The sequence below is a fragment of the Polypterus senegalus genome, chromosome 2 (assembly GCF_016835505.1).
Source record: "Polypterus senegalus isolate Bchr_013 chromosome 2, ASM1683550v1, whole genome shotgun sequence".
NCBI classification, from domain to species: Eukaryota; Metazoa; Chordata; class Cladistia; order Polypteriformes; family Polypteridae; genus Polypterus; species Polypterus senegalus.
The window spans coordinates 289,537,889-289,558,035 of NC_053155.1; the positions used below are offsets into that span (position 1 = coordinate 289,537,889).

A 20,147-nucleotide genomic window follows, 5' to 3' on the forward strand; every position below is an offset into this window, starting at 1 on the left:
ACCAGATGATACACAGTACAATAATAGAGACTACGCTTGGGTTATCTTCATCTGCTAGCATCCTCCTCCATAACCTTTCTGTTTTGTGCACATATTAGGAAACTTTTCAAAGAACAAAGAAACAATTTTATATACAAGGAAGGCTTCCTTGACTAAAATGGTACTTTGTCAAGCAAAGTTTATTTGAGGAATCATACAACCCCATAAAGTACCATGAAAGAGCCATTATTTTTAAAAGGGTAGTCAATACATTGTACATGCTTGCTGACTACTGCAAGGTGTGCACTATTCATGGTGCATCGTCCTTCATGTTTCACCTTATATACAGTATTAATGTAGAGCGAGCTGCATACTAAGAAACGTGCATGGACTAAAGTGAACATCAGCACAGAGGAATTTATTTGCATTACGGAGTGCAGGTCACAATGATCAGTCAGTAGTCAGTAGTAATCATGCCACAACAGTAAATTCTGGAAAAGCAGTAGCTATTCATTGTGAAAGACTGATTAATCATTTGCAATTCCATTTCATTTTCTACTTTAATCTCTCTCAAGATGAAATGTTACACACATATCCATCCATCCATTATCCAACCCGCTATATCCTAACACAGGGTCACGGGGGTCTGCTGGAGTCTCCAGACAGAATTCCATCTCAGGATAATGGATCTGTGAGGCAAAAGCTTTAACCATTTTGCAAAAGTGTTTTCACCATTTAGAAAAGATCTTGAAATATCATAGAAAACCTATAAAGTTATCACTGCAATTCTCCATTACAGTTTCCCAGAGCATGGGCCATCTGTTACATAGCTGCAGTTACATACCCTGATGTTTTTATTACATTTTGAAAGTACAGATACAATGTAACTATGTAAGCACACTTGTTTTTCGATTAGTGATAAATTGTTACATTGTAATTATATAAACAGTAGAATAACAATGACAACTGAGTAATTAACTATAATGTTACTTTGTATTACACATAGTTACACTGTACTTATACAGGTAATTACATAGTAGTTACAGTGTACTTATGGAGCCCAGCCTTGACTAGAATTTTAGAAGAGGAAAGAGTACACCTTCAACTCAGAACTTGCTTAATCTAAATTTAAGGGATACAACAACAACATTGATTTCTATAGCACATTTTCATCCATAGGATGTAGCTCAAAGTGCTCTATGAGACATCAAAGAGAAAGTTATAAGAAAAGATAAACCAAATGAGATTAGGAAAGAATAAATATGTAAGAAGTCACAAAGAAAATACATAAATAAATATAAATCCATATGATCTTATAAAAACTTACATATACAGTATAATTAGTAGAAGGGTAGTGTCCTAATTTAAAATATCAAGTTGTAAGATTCTAAATATGAGTCCGTTGATAAGGTCAGATGGCTGGGAGGACCAAAAAATATCCAGTTATGATGGATAAAAAAGAAAATCTGCAAGGGTCCCAAGGCCAAAAGAGCACCCAGCCCTCACTGTGCATTCTCCTTACTTTAAAGATCCACTGCAGTCCGTTTTGTGAATAGCTGGGGCATGCGCCTTCATTCATTGGATTCCAACCAGATCACACCAGGCACAAGGCAAGAACAAGCTGCTGGCCTATATATCAACTTAAGTGTGTCCCATAGTTGATGAAAACTTCTGTAATGTTTATTCTAAATAGCTTGTTCTGTCTCATCCCATAGATTTTGGATTTGGTTGAGGCAGGTGGTCTAGGAAAGCAACTGCAAAGGTCATTGTCACATTCCTGGAAGTTCTCAAATGCCATAAGAGTTCTGGTACAAGATTAGGCAAGTACTTTTAAATCAGCAAGCATACAGTAAATATCATGTTTGCCATCTTTTCAAATGCATGCCTACCTGCTCATAGGCCACTCTGGTGGCTCTTTGTCACCTTGCTCAAATATCTGGAAACTGTTGTGTTGTCTTTTTAGGTTTTGAGCCCATTGCTGCACAGACAAATGACGGGTAATGTGTTTTGTCTCCAAGTCAGAACTGAACTGTCATTTTGTTGTTTCTGGGCGCTCACACCAGGCGGTGTTTAGATGGTTTTGTCTTTTGTGGGACATTTCATCGAGTCTGCAATTAGTTCTCACATCCATCTGTTTGTTAAGTGATAGACAATGGTAGAATCATGGTGGTAATTCAGATGCCAAGGTGGAGCCTTATTTTTCTCAGTGACTGATCAAGTATTTCCTGAACTTTTAAAATGATATTTTACTAATCACATCTTGTGACTTTATGAATGCAGAAGTGGCTTACAGATACCTAAAGTGTTTTATAAATTACTCCTACAGAGGATCTATTGTTTCTTGTACTTTAATTATGTACTCTGAAAAGGAATTAGGGTTTTCTATTGCTACCATATTCTCCTTTGATAGGAAACAAACAAAGGCAATTATAAAGATAAATAAAAATAGATAGATAGATAGATAGATAGATAGATAGATAGATAAGGCACTATATAATAGATAGATAGATAGATAGATACTTTATTAATCCCCAAGGTGAAATTAACATACTCTAGTAGCAGCATACTGATAAAACAATATTAATTAGAGCAATAATATATATATATATATATATATATATATATATATATATATATATATATATATATATATATATATATATATATATATATATATATATATACTATGCCATTTTGAAAAAAAAAAACATTAAATATAAATCAATATATGATCTGTTCAGATTGGAATGCTGTGTGCAGTTCTGGTCATCACAATACAAAAAAGAAATTGCAGCACTTGACAGTGTGATGAGGAGTCTCTGGGCTGAGACCTCAACAGATGAAGTGAAGTGAACCACATTATTTTTTTAACATCGCTACATGGATACCTAGTTCTCTGTTTGTCTTCAAACCTTTCAAAAGTATTGATGAAGCTCATTCAGTAGTTTTTTTTTTTTTTGATTAGTGATATCAGTTGAATTAAAAGGAATTGGAAAAAGCACATCTTCACACAAAGGCTGAATACAATATCATGTCTGGATAAGATTTTGGGACAACTTCACTGTTACAATCCCTTACTAGAGAAGCTTATTGAATGACACAATCTCCTCTTTATGCTGTCAGTTTCATGTAAGGCACACATAGAAGGTGAACACAAGGAATATAGATTTATAGTCATGGGAAGCCAGCACTATACAGTATACTGAATAAAGCAGAAACTGAGAACTGTGTAAAATATGATCTGTGCTAAAGCAGTAAACCGTGCAGAATCACTCATTAATGTTATTGAATGACCCAACAAAGCAGAAAGTGTCGTAATACTGATTCATTGGGTATTATGAATAGCCTGCTGGTTGACTTTAATCATTGAGATGATTAATTTTGTGATCTAAATCAGGATAACAAGGGAAATAATTAATTTAATAGTACATGCCACAGAAAATGACTGTGGAAGTATTTATAGGATATCTTGATGTTGGGCAGTCATATTTCTTAAATTAACTAAACATTGGTCAGATTGTGCAAACAGAAATAAAGAGGGTTTGTCATGTTTAAATACTGAAGGATAAGTTTACATTTATTTCTTTGACTGATTCCATTATCCACAGTGACTTACAATATTAATGGTAAAATTGGTTACATTTCTTTAGGTTTTGCAGATGGAACACAGGCAGGTCAAGTGACTTGCTCAGGGTCACGCAGTCAGTAGTGAGATTTGAACCCACGGTCTCAGGGCTTGAAGTCCAAAGCCATAAACACCACACCACCCCATTGATGCTGAGTCGTCCTTTCTCTTTACTCTATATTAATAAAGCATTAAACAAAGGCATTGATTAAGCCTAGAGGCAGCATGACTATTGCAGTTTCCATAAAAAAGATATCAATACAATGTTAACCCTTTCTAAAACAAGCATAAAAGCCAAAGCCAAAAAAAATACTTTTAAACATCAAGTTGTAGTTCTGTAAATACCCATGTAGTTCTGAAACTACAGTTTTTTCAAAAACTTAAGACATAAAAATAAAGCATGACATTAATTTTTATTATACTGTATTATGTAAATATTGTGGCAAAGGTGCTATATAGGCGTCTACACAACACAGACTGACAGCAGAGGCACATTTAAAAATTAACAAATTTTTTTTTCTTCACCACAACACAACACAGTCCCCAACCCACCAAAGAAAAGAAAAACCATAATAAAGGAAAACACCACCACAAAACACTCTTCTTTCTCCTCCACTCCTCCAAGGCAGCTTTGTCCTCCTCCTCACGACTCTGGCGCCCAGAGTGGTGACTGTTGGCCCCTTTTATAGCCCACCCAGAAGTGGTGCAGGTGCTCATTGACCTACTTCTGGCTGCACCTCCAGATGTGGCTGTGTTCCCACCCAGATGTGCTCGTTAGGCCGTGCAGCTCCCCCTGGCGGTGGCCATGGCGCCCAACAGGAAGCTGCCGACAAGTGCTCCGGGGGACGTAGTGTGCATCCCATAACTGCTCCCTCTGATCCAGTGTCAAATGGGCATCCCAACCGGGCATGGGTCCTAGCCATCTGCCACAGTATTTACACTGCAAAAAATGTAATCTGAGCAAGTGGTAAAGTATTTATATCATGATCTTAAATTTTATTTTTATTATTCTAAGAATTATTGACTTATCAAAAAGATTGTATTTATGATTAGCTTACTTTAAGAAATATTGTCAAGTACATTTTGTTTACCCCATTGACAGATTTTTGCAGTGTAGGTATACAATATACAGTATATACCAAACCAATGTAGGACTATGGGAGTGGGCTACAGCTGCAGCTTTGGGCACAAAATGGGAATTGGATGCCATCAAGTAAAATCCCCTCCAGGAGGCGCTGTCTTGGAGCACTTTTAGCCACAGGCTCATTCTGCATATTTGTGCTAAGAAGCACCTCTGGGGGGCTTTTCTGACAGCTGCTATCAGGTAATTCAATGCTTCTAGCTGACACCCAAACTAAATGTTGATTCTCTAATTTCATTTTGCAATTTTAGCTTCATTTGCAATCTCTGCACAATATACATGATTCATTGATTGGCTGTGTGATTTGCTCTGTGAGTCTGTATCCCTGTTTTTTATATTTCTGCAAAGTTCTAACAAAGTTTATCTAATCTTATTAACACTGGATGGGGAACCAACTCATTCCAGGACATGCTGCTTTAACGCATTTGAAGCAACAACCTTGATAACCCTTAAGAAGAATCTGGATGAGATTTTGGGACAGCTTAGCTATGAGCTAAACAAACAAGCCTGATGGACTGAATGGCCTCTTCTCGTTTGTCAAATTTCTTAATTTTTTAGGTGAAACATCCTGCTCCAATAAACCAGATCCATTTGGAGCTGCCATCTAACTTAGCCTGACCACCTTTTGGGATGTGAGACCTTGGGAAAAAGTCAACACAGACACAGGGAGAATGTGAAAACTCTAGAGCAACTGGGACCCGAGTGGGATGTAAACTCTGAGTCCTGCACAGCCTCAGTCATGCTAACAGAATGTTATTGTTCTAGTAATCTTGAGCTTTATAAGCACTGCAAGGGACTTTTTAGCAAACATATTAAGAATGGTTTACCAGATAAACATTTACTTTTATTTAGAGAAATGAAAATTAAATTTAGTAATTAATTGGAAGTTAACAATAATTGGTTTTGCTATAGTTTACACTGTGTGTCGAGTTCTATTATCATCAAAACAAGAAGCTACTTGCTCAGTCTGCCATTTTATTTAATTTTTTTATTGATTTAATAAACAAAGCTGTTAACTGGACAGGATATGTATGTTCTTGGCTAAACCGCAAGAATTATTTTTTTTTGAGTTTGCATTAATAAGATGGGCAAGCTACACAAATTACCTTTTAACTGTGAGACCCTGCAGACTGGCAAAATAATTATGTTGTTTTGTGTACTTATTGTGTTTGTTGTACTGTTTTGGAATTCTTATTTCTAAACATATGTGGTAGGACGACTGTGACCCAGAGATGGGGTTTAAAAATATATTCATGTATGTTCAGAATATGAAAACCATTAGCCCCTTTTGTGTATACAATTTGCGAAATGTGGAGGTTAACACTGTGAAGGGATTTTGCATGCCATGCTTGCATGCCTGGAACCCCAGCAGATTCACTGTCTGAATTTCCCAGGTGAGGACAGGAAAGACACTCAAAGACTGGACAAACCCAACAAAACTCCTTAATAACTAATATCAGGCAATGCAAGAAAGATCTGAGAAAAGGGGCAGCCCCAGCTTGGCGTATTCTATCTCATCAAACCTCAAAAGGTTAGTCTTATACACCAAAGTTACATGGACTTCTCACTTGCTTCATATCAGTCTCACGCTGATGAATTCTTGAAAGTCTGACTAACTGTGCTAAATTAATCCAAATACAAGATTTTGAGTTTAGGAATGTTTCCCGGACACTTCCTTAAAAGACAAGACTGGGCCATTAAAGAAACGTATTGACTGAATAAGACTCATTGAGAGTTACAGCAACATTCTGAAGAGAATCCAATGGAGAGAGAGTACGGTGCTTTCAGAAGGGTCTGTGGTTTAAGAAGCAGAAGTCAGTTACTAGATAGTAGATTTGGTGAGGTTGAGTTTAGGATTATATTCATTCATCCGTGTCAAGATAGCAGAAAAGCAGCAGTAGATCTGGGCTGGAACTGACGTCATCAAAGAAAAATTGGTGGAAAAAGCTATAGAGTGTAGAAGTCGGGATGAGCCACTCAGTTTCGAACTTATTTTAAAGTGGTCATTCATTTATTTTATTTTTGGGACCCCCAGGAATTTAATCAGCCTTGACCCGGCTACCACACTCAAAAACAATGACAAGTAAAAAGTATAAATAGACACAAAATATATTAACTAAACGAAAAAAGCAAAAAATAATCGATAAACACATCACATGTATGCAAACCCCCACCCTAATCCTCCCAGTGAAGATAAATACTAAACAAACAGTAATGATAATAATAATACATTTTATTTATATTGCGCCTAACACTGCACAATTTAAACCGAACAAAACAATAGGCACTAGACAATAAACATTCGACTCTTACAGCACAGTCCAAATACAGTTCAGAACAGAAGGTGCAGGTGACGAGGGTGAGAAGAATGGAAAACCCATGTGAACAGCCCTCTGAATGAAATGTGTAGTCTTGTCCTACTAGGATCCAGTTGCTGTGTGAAAATTTGGTGTGGTTAGGAGCACTCCCCAGACAAAGATGTTTCAAACCAGGACAAAATCACACAAAAAAGCACAGGACAAGCACTTATGTCCAAAAAGATCTGCAATCCATTGTGGTTGTATTTGTAAGCCAATAGGAGTGAAGTATAGAAACAAATAGACAGAGATGATTGCAATCCTTTTCGTGGTCTTTTGGCTCCTTTTCAAACATAGTGCATAATCATTCATTTTCCCAGCAACCCCTATGCCACTCTGAAGTTACCCAATGGTGTAATACTACCGGGGCTGCTGGGATTTGTAGGCCATTTAAGTAGCACTGCCACAACAGTTTATAGGGAGTGGACCAATATCTATATATGAATAATAGAGATTTTTTATAGATTACATATTTATATATAGAACATGGAGAACATAACAGAATAAAGTGGTTGCTCTTATTTCCTCACTGCTTCAGGAGCTGCAGTATATATGTATATGAATACATATTGGTCCCTTCCCTAAATTAGGAGCAGCAAATCCTCAAACAGAGAAAATGAGTCATGTTTCTTAAAATAGTTGTTTTTTTAGCTTTTGACAACCTACCAGGTGTATTGATTAAAGGAAAATGTTTAGACCTCCAGGAATCAAAGGCAATATATAGCAAATGGGGAGGGGGGTTGTAAGAGGGCGATTAATAAGGCGGAGTTCAGAAGATGTTGCTCATAAGGTCTTTTTTATTATTTGAGTGTTCTTCTTTTTAAGCCTGCATATGCTGGGTTGAAATCCAAGTGTCTATTAATGGTGTTTTCATTTAATAGCCATGATTCAGCCAGCTCTCTTAGTATTAGCCCTGAATTTTATTTTCACATTGTCCCAGTGAAATGTGTCTCTGGTACAGCTTGTATGTGTGAATATCAGAGATCGTGGTTCTTTCCTTCTGATGGCATTTTGATGTTCCTCTATATGTACTGTGAGTGTTTCAGATGTTTGTCTCACATATACAGCTGAACATCCACTTCATGGAATGCTGTATAACTTTGTTTCTTGTCTCTGTGGTTGATTTTTTGCATTTGGAATTGAAAAAGATTGTCTGTAGAGTGTTTTCAGGCTTGTGTGCTGTACAATAGAATACAATACAATTTTTTTTTGTATAGCCGAAAATCACACAAGAAGTGCCACAATGGGGTTTAACAGGCCCTGCTTTTTGACAACCCCCCCAGCCTTGGCTCTCTAAGAAGACAAGAAAAACTCCCAAAAAACCCTTTTAGGGGAATAAAATGGAAGAAACCTTGGGATAGGCAGTTCAAAAAGTTCAAAAAGTGACCCCTTTCCAGGTAGGTTGGGAATGCAGTGAGTGTCACAAAAAGGGGGCAAATACAATGCAATACACAGAACAGAACACAAGTAATCCTCAATATCGTAGTGAAATAGAAATATTACAAGTACAGAGCAGAATGCTACTGCAAGAATTATTACAAGAATAAGAAAATACGAACACATAACTCCGGTTCTTAAATCCTTACACTGGCTCCCAGTTAAGTTTAGGGCAGATTTCAAAATCCTCCTTTTAACGTATAAAGCATTAAATGGCCAAGGTCCGGCTTACTTGTCTGAACTTATCATGACTTACAAACCAGAGGGCACATTAAGATCTCAAGATGCCGGTCTGCTTATGATTCCAAGGATTAATAAAATAACAGTGGGAGGTCGAGCTTTTAGTTACAGGGCCCCTAAACTGTGGAATGGTTTGTCTGTTACTATAAGAGATGCCCCTTTGGTCTCAGGTTTTAAATCCCGGCTAAAGACTCACTACTTCAGTTTAGCATATCCTGACTTGAGCTGCTGATTAACTGTACAGACTGCATCTCTGTTGTTAGTTGTTAGCACTAAAACATAAGTAACCTTAAGTAAACCTAAACTTGGCGTAAAGCCACGCCCATTTCCACGGTAGCTCATAACCTGGCGTAAACAAGTTCTGAGCTCAGTTTTGCAGACTGGCGGCAACCAGCGTCAAAGCAGTGCTACTGTTCCGTGTGTTTTCCCTTTCTTTTTTGGACTCACATCCCTGACGCAGCTTTATAAATACTGTACACTGAAATTAGCCGCATATTGTTTATTAGTTTAATGCATCTGATTGCAATTAACCTGTAACAATATAATGGTCCGTAGAATGGTCCAACTATTCTAAATACAATAGCTGCTTTAGCATTGTTACTCAAACTGCACCTTCTTCTTTTTCTTTCAGCTGCTCCCGTTAGAGGTTACCACTGTGGATCATCTTTTTTCCATATTAATCTCACTGCACCACTCGAAGTATTTCTATATTACTGTACAGTAATCCCTCGCTATATCGCGCTTCAACTTTTGCGGCTTCACTCCATCGCTGATTTTAAATGTAAGCATATCTAAATATATATCACGGATTTTTCGCTGGTTCGCCAATTTCTGCGAACAATGGGTCTTTTAATTTATGGTACATGCTTCCTCAGTTTGTTTGCCCAGTTGATTTCATACAAGGAACGCTATTGGCGGAGGGCTTAGAAGCTACCCAATCAGAGCATGTATTACATATTAAATAAAACTCCTCAATGATATACGATATGCATCCTGCTCTGTGCTTGATTGTTTGCTTGTCTCTGACTCTCTCTGACATTCTCTGCGCCTAATGGAGGGGGTGTGAGCAGAAGGGCTGTTTGCCTAGAGGATAGGGACACTCCAGTAAAAAATGCTGAAAGACTACCTTCACATTGCTCTCTTCTTTGCGGCCGCTTTATCGCGGTGCGCATACTTAAAAGCCCAACAGCACGTATTGCTTTTCTCTCGCACTCTTTCTCTCTCTGACATTCTCTGCTCCTGACACGCATTTCTTTTTAGAGGAAGATATGTTTGCATTCTTTTAATTGTGAGAAAGAACTGTCATCTCTATCTTGTCATGGAGCACAGTTTAAACTTTTGACTAAAGGGTGTTATTTCATGTCTAGAGGGCTCTAATAATTTTAACAGTGTGGGAGAGTTTATAAGGGCTTAAAATATATAAAAATAACCATACAAACATATGGTTTCTACTTCGCGGATTTTTTCACCTATCGCGGGGGGTTCTGGAACGCAACCCCCGCGATCGAGGAGGGATTACTGTATCTGAGTGGGGAAATCACAGCTCTACAGCAGCTGATCGGAAAGAGAATTATTGGTATACAGCTTCAAACACACGCTGCCTCAGCCATGCTGTCTATTGAACTGCTTGCATACAGCAAATGCTTCAGAGCCTTTCCTGTATGGACCTCGCGGTTCAGAAAGAGTTTCATCCCAAGAACTATAAATGCACTCAATCAGTCCATCAAGTGCTCCTTGTAGAACTGTTTGTACTTATAAGTACAATTACCTCACTGTAAACTAGCACTACAATTATAATATTGCACAACCTGAGCCACTTTATAAAGCGAGTATTTACATATGATGACGATATCATTTTTAAGATGAAATGCAGCAAAATATGTTTATTATATTATATTGACAAAACTTTAATGTTATTTAAATAATCTATATTCTCAATAATTAAACATGTGAGGACTAGTGAGGAGCTGGCGCTTCATTCACGGATTATTCCTGCCTCGCGCTGTATTCTTGCTGGTGCTGACGTGGCACTGGAAGGATAGATAGATAGAATAATTAAACATATACTATGAAGATATTTCAATCTTCCTTAAAAGTTTTGAAGAATCAGCGTTCTAAGCTTACAGAAGACTTGACATCTATTACAGAGCTAATTGTGTGGTGATTGGGTATTTGGAGAAAGAAAAGTAAGGACAGGAATTGGGGGTTAGTACGTTTGAAAGAGACAGTACTGCTACAATAAATTATTTCATCAAAGGTCGTGCACAGCGCAGCAAGCATCTTGCGTGAGATATAAACAGTCACTGCGCCACCGTGTTCCCATGTTTAATAACATGCTTTAACTATCATCATGAAAATGATATCACGTATACATCTCAGTATTTTAATTATTCAGAGAGCTGTAATTTCACGAATGTAATGGATTCTGTGTCCTGTTGGAGGAAGAGAAAGCCCAGAAGCACGTAGCGATTCACACAAATAAGAGCACATAGAAGATCAAATACAAAACAAAGCATTTAATGTGCTACTTTAATTATGATGGGATTTGAGAAACTAGTAAATTAAATGATCTTAAGATGAAGTTTATGATGTTCTACTTTAATGACAAAATAAACTGTGATTAAAGTGGAAATTTAGAGATTAAAGCTTTTTCCCCACTGTGTACCTATTTCTTTTCCTCTGTACCTTAATAAGCTTTCATATGACACTCAGATGGTGGGCTACAACTTGCCTTTTCACGGCGACTTTGATATGTGACAACTTCTTTTTTATTTTGGGCACTGTGCAACTTTGTGAACTTGAGCTTTCGAGTTTCTCCGACACTCTATGTCACTCAATCAACTTCCTTTTGTTGTTTATACCACTGTTTAAACCAAAAAATAATCCTTTTTTCCTTCCCTCCACTTGGTATTCGCTGAAATTCTTCTATTTCCCCCGTGCTTTTGCCATTGCCTTTTCGCACAAAGCAGAGCTAAGGGCTATTTATATTGATTTGCATTTTCAAAGACAGTAGGCTTGTGCACCTGCTTTACTTTTCACACTGACCAGGATTTAAGGAGTGCAAGAACGTGCAAGTTGGCGAACGCACAGATTTATGCTTCTTGATTTTCTGTGAGTAAACACATTTCCGCTTTTGTCCACACACCATGTTAGAATGTGAATTCTACGTATATGCATGGCGTTATGCATGAGGCCCCTGGAGCAGTCACAAGCAACTATATTATATATATATATAATTAGTATATGAGAAAATTGAGATTTATACAGAATTTATGTATAGTATATGAGGAGTATATAAGGAATATGGAGAACAGAATCGGGTGATTGCATGTATTTTCTAGCTGCTCCAGGTCCTTGGATTCCCTTATGTCTATATGGCTTTTCTCCTTCTACTTCTGTCTCATGTTGTTTACTTGTCAACATGGCTTTTTCTTCATGTACTTTTGCACTCTTTGCAATCCTAAAAATGTGTGTGTAGCTGCAAACTGGTACAGTGCTGACTGTGGATGTGTGCCATCTTGTTCTTTTTTTAGCTCCTTCAGCTTTTCACATCACTGCATAGAGAAAGACATCTAGTATAGTCTATGTATATGTTTTTCACTGTGAAGTGAAAAAATGCATGAGTGGATAGATGTGCTTTTACCGAATGTATGTGTTATACACCTCCTTGAATACCAAAGTACCTATGACTGTGCACTTCCTCTTGATCTCAGTTTCATGTGCTTGTGATTTATAAACCTTTTTGGATAAAGGCACCCTTTAAATATGTAAATACAAATGCAATGTTTCCAAATAATGAAAGCAAAAAAGGCAGAATATTTTACTTATCTTATAATGTTATAAAAAATAAAATATAATGACATTATTTTGTTCTTTCATTTGAAATTAGGTCAAAATTAAATCATTATTTGCTTTTCTACAGTATTTTCAAATTGGCTGGCCATCCTGCAGTGTGAGAATAATAACTTAGAGAAATGCCATTCAATAAGTTATTTAGCTTTAAATTCACTGAGGACAAAAATAACAAACCGAAACAGAAATCTGAAACAGAGCACATGTGTTTGCAAAGCAACAAATTCAGATCAGTTTAAATTAAATATATACATTACAGGCTAATATTCTTCATTGCCTGTTCTACACTTTGTTAATGAGTCTGACCTAAATATTACAAAAGAAGCAGAACTCAAATGTTGCCCTCTATAAACAGAGGATGAATTCCGAACTTATCAAGTTTCTGCTCAGAAAACAATAAGTAAATGTAACAAAGTCTTGTGGTACTCCAATTGCAAACTGTTCTGCTTTTCATAAATAAAACTTATAACTTATAAACTTATTATTAATAACTTAAGAGAACAATGGCCATATTGTTTACATATAAATATAAAAAGGACAGACAACCAGTGGCTATCTAGCCCAAACTGACTCACCTAATAAATCCAAAATTTTCCCATTTATGAATTGTATGTATTTTTATTCAACAATAAATGTTTAAATCATAGAATAAAGAGTGCAAAAATGCTAAATGCTGAATTCTCTATAAGGTAAAAATAGTCATTTAGGTAAGTTAAGGACATATACTCAAATACTAAGATTTTTGAGGGCAATGAGTAACCTCATTAAAAATGAAAGACATTTGCACACTGTGTACTTCACATTCTGTACTGAATATTCACCTTAATTTATGACGCTGAAATCTAATTCAAATTATGTCGCACTTCCTGAAAACTGTTTATTGTAATCAAGACTTTAATCATTATCATCTGTTGCAACATTACTACTTTGGAATCTGTTCAGTTTTGGCTAAACTTCTCATGAGGGGAATGTGGAGGAAACCATTAATCTTTATGTCAGAAGAATACCTGTGAAACGCAAACAACATGGTGGCCCTGGGTCAGTGGAGGTTAATGGAATCTGACAACTGTTTCTCCAAATAGCCTTTTATATTAGCCTCAAAAGCACACACTTTTTGAAATTATGGTTAAGTACAATCAAAGAAATATGCCTTTTCAAATCCAAATGGCTCCTGACTTAAACTTCCATAACCACCACATGTTACAAAAGCCATATATTGTACAATCACTTGATATTTAAATGGTATTTTGGCACACGGTTTTCTAATTTCACTGAATTTTAATTAGGAAATTCAAGGAAACCTAACATTCCAAAGTATTTTTACTGGCACTCTTGTCAATCATCTGCCTTGGGTGAATACTTTTCACTCATTAGACTGTAACTGAGATTAACTGAGTTCATCTCACAAAAACGTTTCTCTGCAAAGGACAGAGAATACTCATTTAAGTCAGACGCATAACAAGTTGCACTGCTTTGGGGAGCAGGCATTTTTTAAACATGAAAGTGTTGGTTAGCAATTTAAGATGATTATATTAAATGCAAAGACCTTCTTTCTTTCCACAAAATTTTATGAAAATCCTCATGGTGCCTGGAATACTGTTACTGTGCAAAGCTTGTAATTATAATAAGGGCTTGGACTATTTTTTTCACATAATCCTGCTTCCTACCCTCTGTGATTCTTCTTTCACTTAACTGAATTTCTTAAAATGTAGGATTTCTTCTAGGCATATGCAGAAAATGACTGAAGTTGTGTTTAAGAAATAATATTTTTAACTATTATGGGGCATTTTAGATTTCCAAAGAAGCACTATAAACTAAGAAAAGAGTAAACCATTCTCTTACTATAGAAAATGGCTAAAATAGTTTATAATTTAAAGTGTGCTGAACAATATTATTTTTACTATTATGATTACAGCTGGGTCACAACAATATGGTGCCCCAATATGTGCTTTTTTAACCTCCTTAGCGTTAAACACGAGCGACACTCAGGCTGTAAAACCTCTGATAAAAGCGTTAGTCCTGAGTGTCACTCAGGCAATGGCATAGACACCTCTCGCGTAAGACCTGAGGTTTACTCGAACTGTAAAAGTGCCAACGCCGTTAGTGCCCATGGTCAGTGAAACTGAAAGTGATTCTGGGAATCCAAAAGTAACACTTTGGATTTTTTGAATTTATTTACTTACTTCCCACAGAGTGCAGAGCTATAGCGCGTCTTTATGTGAAAACAGCAGTGTCAGATGGGGGGTGGGGATGGGGTCAGGGTAGGATCGTCAACGCAACTGAGAGAATGAAACTGAATAATAAAAAAAAAAAACAAAGCTAACCTTGACAAGTGTCATACATTTACACCAACTGTTACAGACTGAAATCAAATGTATGTTTTTATTCTAAAATAGTAAGAATAAGAGCAGTTCACTTCTCAAAACGTACTCGTGCGGGATCGAACCCGTGAAGCTTTGAAGCCACCGAAGTTGTCGTAGTAAATGCATGTCAATGTCGCACCCTAACGCATGTTGTTTTTCTGCAGTTATATTTTTGAATAAAAGCTCACTTGTTCTGTTATATTTGTACCTTTTGTGAAAGTATTACTTTGAAATATGGACTTCAGGCTTCACACATTATAAACTTCATGTCTATATTTTGTCAATTATTACTAAAACATGAAAAACGTTTCTTCTTTAACGATGTGTTTACATACAGTAGATCATTGTAGACATGGAACACACATGAAATGCATGTGTTCCAAATAACGATATAGTATTTATAAAAGGTGTGATTTTGCTTGACTTCTCACTCTATACAACTCCAAGCAACTGACACGCAGGTAAACAGACTTGAGCTGAGAAAACTGTGCGCCAGTGTGGGATGTGATAGCAGACTGCTTGCTTCATGCTGCTTATCAACACATTTAAAGGACAAAAGACGCTGACGAAGAGGTGAGAAGCGATTTAAGGTGGGACAGATCTACAAGGTTTTTTGTAGGCTCTGGTAATTCTAGTGTTAAAGGATTGATTGTATTTTTGCTATATTTTTAAACAGACTGTGTAGGTGTTAATGGCTTTCCAAAGTATATTAGTACGGAGCATAATTGGATGGTTACTGCTGGATCTGTTCCAAAGGAATAATGACCCACATTTGTAAATGAAGGGCTTTTCTCACAGGCAATGATGAGAGGGGAATTCACTGGGAGCACTACACAGGTTACATCTGACTAAAAACTGCCTGAATTAAACCTCCAGATCTCCTTTCTAATCTTGTCTAGTTTCTTCCTTCAGACCTGAAAACCATTGTATGGACCCTGGAAACACCCTGGTCAGTAGAAGTAATAAACAGTAACATAAAATAACATACGAATGTCAAAATTGCTTCATCTAATTCTGTGTCGGAGTGTGGGCTGAAGCCTATCCCACCAACAATAGGTATAAGTCAGGAAACAACCTTAGACATGGTATATGTCTATCACAGGCCCCCACTCAATCTAATTTAGGCTCAAACTGGAACTATCAATGAATCTAACCAGCACATGTCTGGGGCAATGGGGGAAAAGCTAGAGTAGACAGGAATATCCACGCAAACATAGGGAGAAGTCAGGAGTACAGAGAGAACCAAATCCTGGACAGAGCACCAGTCCTTTGTACTGTCCTCTCACACATGCGTCTACACTGATTCAGGGCCAAGATACAGCTAATGAACCTAACACTCTATACCAGTGATGGCGAACCATTTAGAAACCAAGTGCCCAAACTGCAATCCAAAACCCACTTATTTATCGCAAAGTGCCAACATGGCAATTTAACCTGAATACCACCTAAAACTGAACACCAGCATAACCAAGGAGCTGGTGGTGGATTTTAGGAGGCCCAGGCCTCTCATGGACCCCGTGATCATCAGAGGTGAGTGTGTGAGACCTATAAATACCTGGGAGTGCAGCTGGATGATAAATTGGACTGAACTGCCAATACTGATGCTCTGTCTGTCTATCTACTGAGCTTTTAGTTTAGAAAAGCCACTCATACATTAACATCTTTTGTCTTAAAAGAAAAACATAATAGCGGAGCTTTCAATGATACAAACAACTTTTTGTTGAAAGGTAAAAGTTTGTATTCGGTATGCTTTTGAACAATTCATGTGCTTTTTGCTGTTGTATGCATGCTGATAATTTGTCTAACCTTGGCTCATACTTTGTAAGCTTGAGAGCAACACATGCAGCACTCAGGTCATCTGTTAGTCTGTTTCTGGTGTCAGATTTGATTTAATTTAAAGCTGAAAACAACTGCGCACAAGCATAAGATGTTCCAAACAAAGTAAGGAAAGCAATCTCAAGTGCCTTCATTGACTTAAGATTATTTGGCAGAGAATTCCACACTTTAAGGATTTCATTTTCATAACTAACTGTGCTGTCCTTTGTCATCCCTTCGATCCTCTCAAGTGTTTCACGCAGGTCTTCCCTATTAAGCTCCGCCCCAAAGCTTCCATTATATATTACGGGGTCGTGGATCAGGTGTGGCGATTAGCAACTCCCGGCAATTACAGATGCGGACGACTCCTCACCTGTGCGCTTAAGCGAGGACTGCCCGCATCACAAAGCTCCCGGAAACCGCTCCGGCCACTCTACCTTAACCCCCTTTAAGCTGCGAGAGCGGCAATTATCTGTTAAAACTGGCCTTTTCAATTTTGAGCTGTGGACACGCTATACCACATCCCCTCCAACCCCACCATGGGAATCACAGACTCAAAAGGCTGCAGTCCGTGCCGCACCCTCAAGCAGCATGTGTGCCACACGCCTTACCCCAGACAGGAGAGGAAGGACGCGCTCCCATTGGGCTGCTGGGCAGAGGGGCGGGTGATGTGAGAAAAGTCCTCCGGCGTGAAGAGGGGGAGCGGTGAGGGGAGCAGCCCGGCCCCGCATTCCTCTGGCTTTATAGTAACGAACTCTGTGCTCGGGCGACGGCGCGCGTGCCCACTGAGAGGGCTGTGAGTGCCCCCTTTGGCACGCGTGCCATAGGTTCGCCACCACTGCTCTATACAGTATATAAAAATGTTATGTGTTTGGAAAAACTAGAGAAGTATGCCTTTTCTATGGCCGAGTATCATCCTCAGAGTTAACAGGAGGTAATCCAGCAGATCTAATAAAAGCCCTAGAAGAGTTTCTATCATTAAAAACCTGTGGTCTGGCCAGTGATCACATTTCATTTGTTATACGTCTTATTTGCATTAAAACCCAAGCATGTTTCCAAGCAGCTCTTTTTGCTAGCGTGTCTTTTTATTCAGACACTTACCAAATGATTGCTTCATGTCTACATAGCAGTTGTAATCTGGCAGATTTGTTTCCAGCATCCATCTCACTGAATATAAATCATATAAACTTACTACATTACAGTAATATTGTCTGAAAAACAAAGCAAACAGATCAGCTGCAGAATCATTCTGCAGTTTATGAAGCTGAGGCTTTCTGATACACAACAGGCACAATCATAAACATATCCTTTGTTTTTATGTGTGTTTTCGGTGTCCATTATGCACCATGATACCAGGATGCATTGCAATTCTAAAATGGAAAGCAAGTTTAGAAAATAAATAGCTAGTGTGTGTGTAAATAGAGTTTATTTATGGTAAGTGTTCCATTTTAAATTATTTTTGCATATTCAAGAAAAATGTAAGTGTGTATTTCCACATGTATGATTAAGAAATATATATTCTGTATGTTTTAATGCTTTTCTTTTTTTCCAGATCCATGGTAAATAATAAGCTAGAACAACTTCCAAAAATGAGAATGTGCTCGGAGATGCCACTTCTAAACTGGGTGTAAGTGATCAACTTTTATATATTTATTACTAGTTTATACAAGAGTGAATCCAAAAATAAAGGCAAATCGAAAATGACACAGTAACCACAACAGATAGAAGCAGATGCAGTATAACACATTCACAATGGCTTATGGGTAGTTCATACACTTGTACTTGCTGTTAGTCTAATTGACTCCAAAGTCAAATGAACATGGCCGTTCTGCTGCAGGATTACACCATTATTGAAAAACATGCCATAGTGAGATTTCGTTGGGCAGAAGGAGTGAAACCTGCTGAAATTCAACTCCAGACCACCACATGATCAAAGTTCCGTGATGTCTCAATGAAAGAGGATGCTCCAACTTGTCACAAAACCCACTGCACTGAATCCTCTAAGACAAAGTCTAAGAAACACAAAGAACTATTTAAGAACATTTATGTTAGGCAGAATGCCAAGTGAAGGCTGAGTGGGCTTTGGCCTTGAACCCTTGCAGAGTTTTTTTTTATGTCCATCATGGCTTTCTCACCTTACAATTGGACTGTCATTTAGACACTTTAAGGGCTGTACTTAAGGACTCTGCTTCTCCTAATTATATCCAGCATTATTTATTTATCTTTTGTAGACTATTTATTTATTTATATTACTTATCTAATTTTAATTTGTTCGTCTTTGCATGTCACTGTATCTTTTGTATGAAAACGTGCTTAAGAAATACATGTTGTTGTTGTTGTTGTTGTTAGGCTCCACTAAAGGATGCTGGCTTCAGCAGATCGGTAAGATCTTTGGGTACCCATCTTGTGCAAAGTTTACGGCACCCCAAGTCATCTTGCACAATGACATGTGAAGGTCCATAGCTAATATCCAAATGTGCAGCAACAGTGGACAACGTAATCCATTGGTTTGATGAAGGCATTTGCTTGTGTGCGTAATGTTGATGGTCAACCACATCGAGCTTTGTCGGTTACAGTTGTTTTTCCCGCTTTGAACCTTTCAGCCCATTCATAAATTTTTCATTGAGTCAGGCTGTTTTCAATTCTCTACTGAGTCAACATCCTACGGCAAATTTTAGCACGTTTCACTCAATCAGTCCAATGGAAACTTATTATGCCACATTGTTCAATAACTGTGCAATCCCATGTTCATTTGACCTTGGCTTCAACTAGACTAACGGCAGAGTGCTGCACTGTGTCTGCTCGAACTACCCATAAGCCACTGCGAGTGTTTTATTATGTCAGCTTCTATCTGTTACAGTTACTGTGAAATTTTCAAATTGCCTTTACTTTTTGATTTAGCCTCGTCAGTCAATAAGGCTGGAAGACTGCAAGATCAATCAATTCATTTGCAACTTTAAGAGATGTCGACTTAGTCACTGAGCAGCAGATCAGCAGGAGGTTCTGCAGTCCACACTGAATGAATGAAGTGTTTTAATCATTTTTCAATTTCATGTAAGTTTGGCATGGAATTTTTTCTATGCCTTTCCTAGATTTTTCTAAAAAGCAATCAAACCTGTGGTTCTTATGTAAAAATAGGAAGGCGTTCACCAGTAGCTTCATGTTAATTATAAAACTCCATTGCAGACGTGAATTTATTCTGTTACTTAAATTCTGGGGCCCTGCGTAATCAGCAGAATTACCTCCATGTTTATAATTGTCTTTAATTAGATTTCTGGTGACAAATTGTACTTGTTGTTTTCAGTATTTTTTAATTGCAGTATATAGACACAATTCCT

The 20,147-nt window shown here is 37.6% G+C and overlaps 1 protein-coding gene across 1 annotated transcript in view; it reads left to right on the forward strand.

Annotated features, from left to right (window-relative positions):
- The window catches only part of LOC120523981 (relaxin receptor 2-like), a 345,306-nt gene that overhangs the window by 197,350 nt on the left and 127,809 nt on the right, over positions 1 to 20,147 (forward strand). The window contains exon 10 of the mRNA XM_039745737.1: positions 18,362 to 18,436. Within this exon, the coding sequence (XP_039601671.1) occupies positions 18,362 to 18,436 (75 nt within the window). The remainder of the gene's footprint in view (positions 1 to 18,361; positions 18,437 to 20,147) is intronic.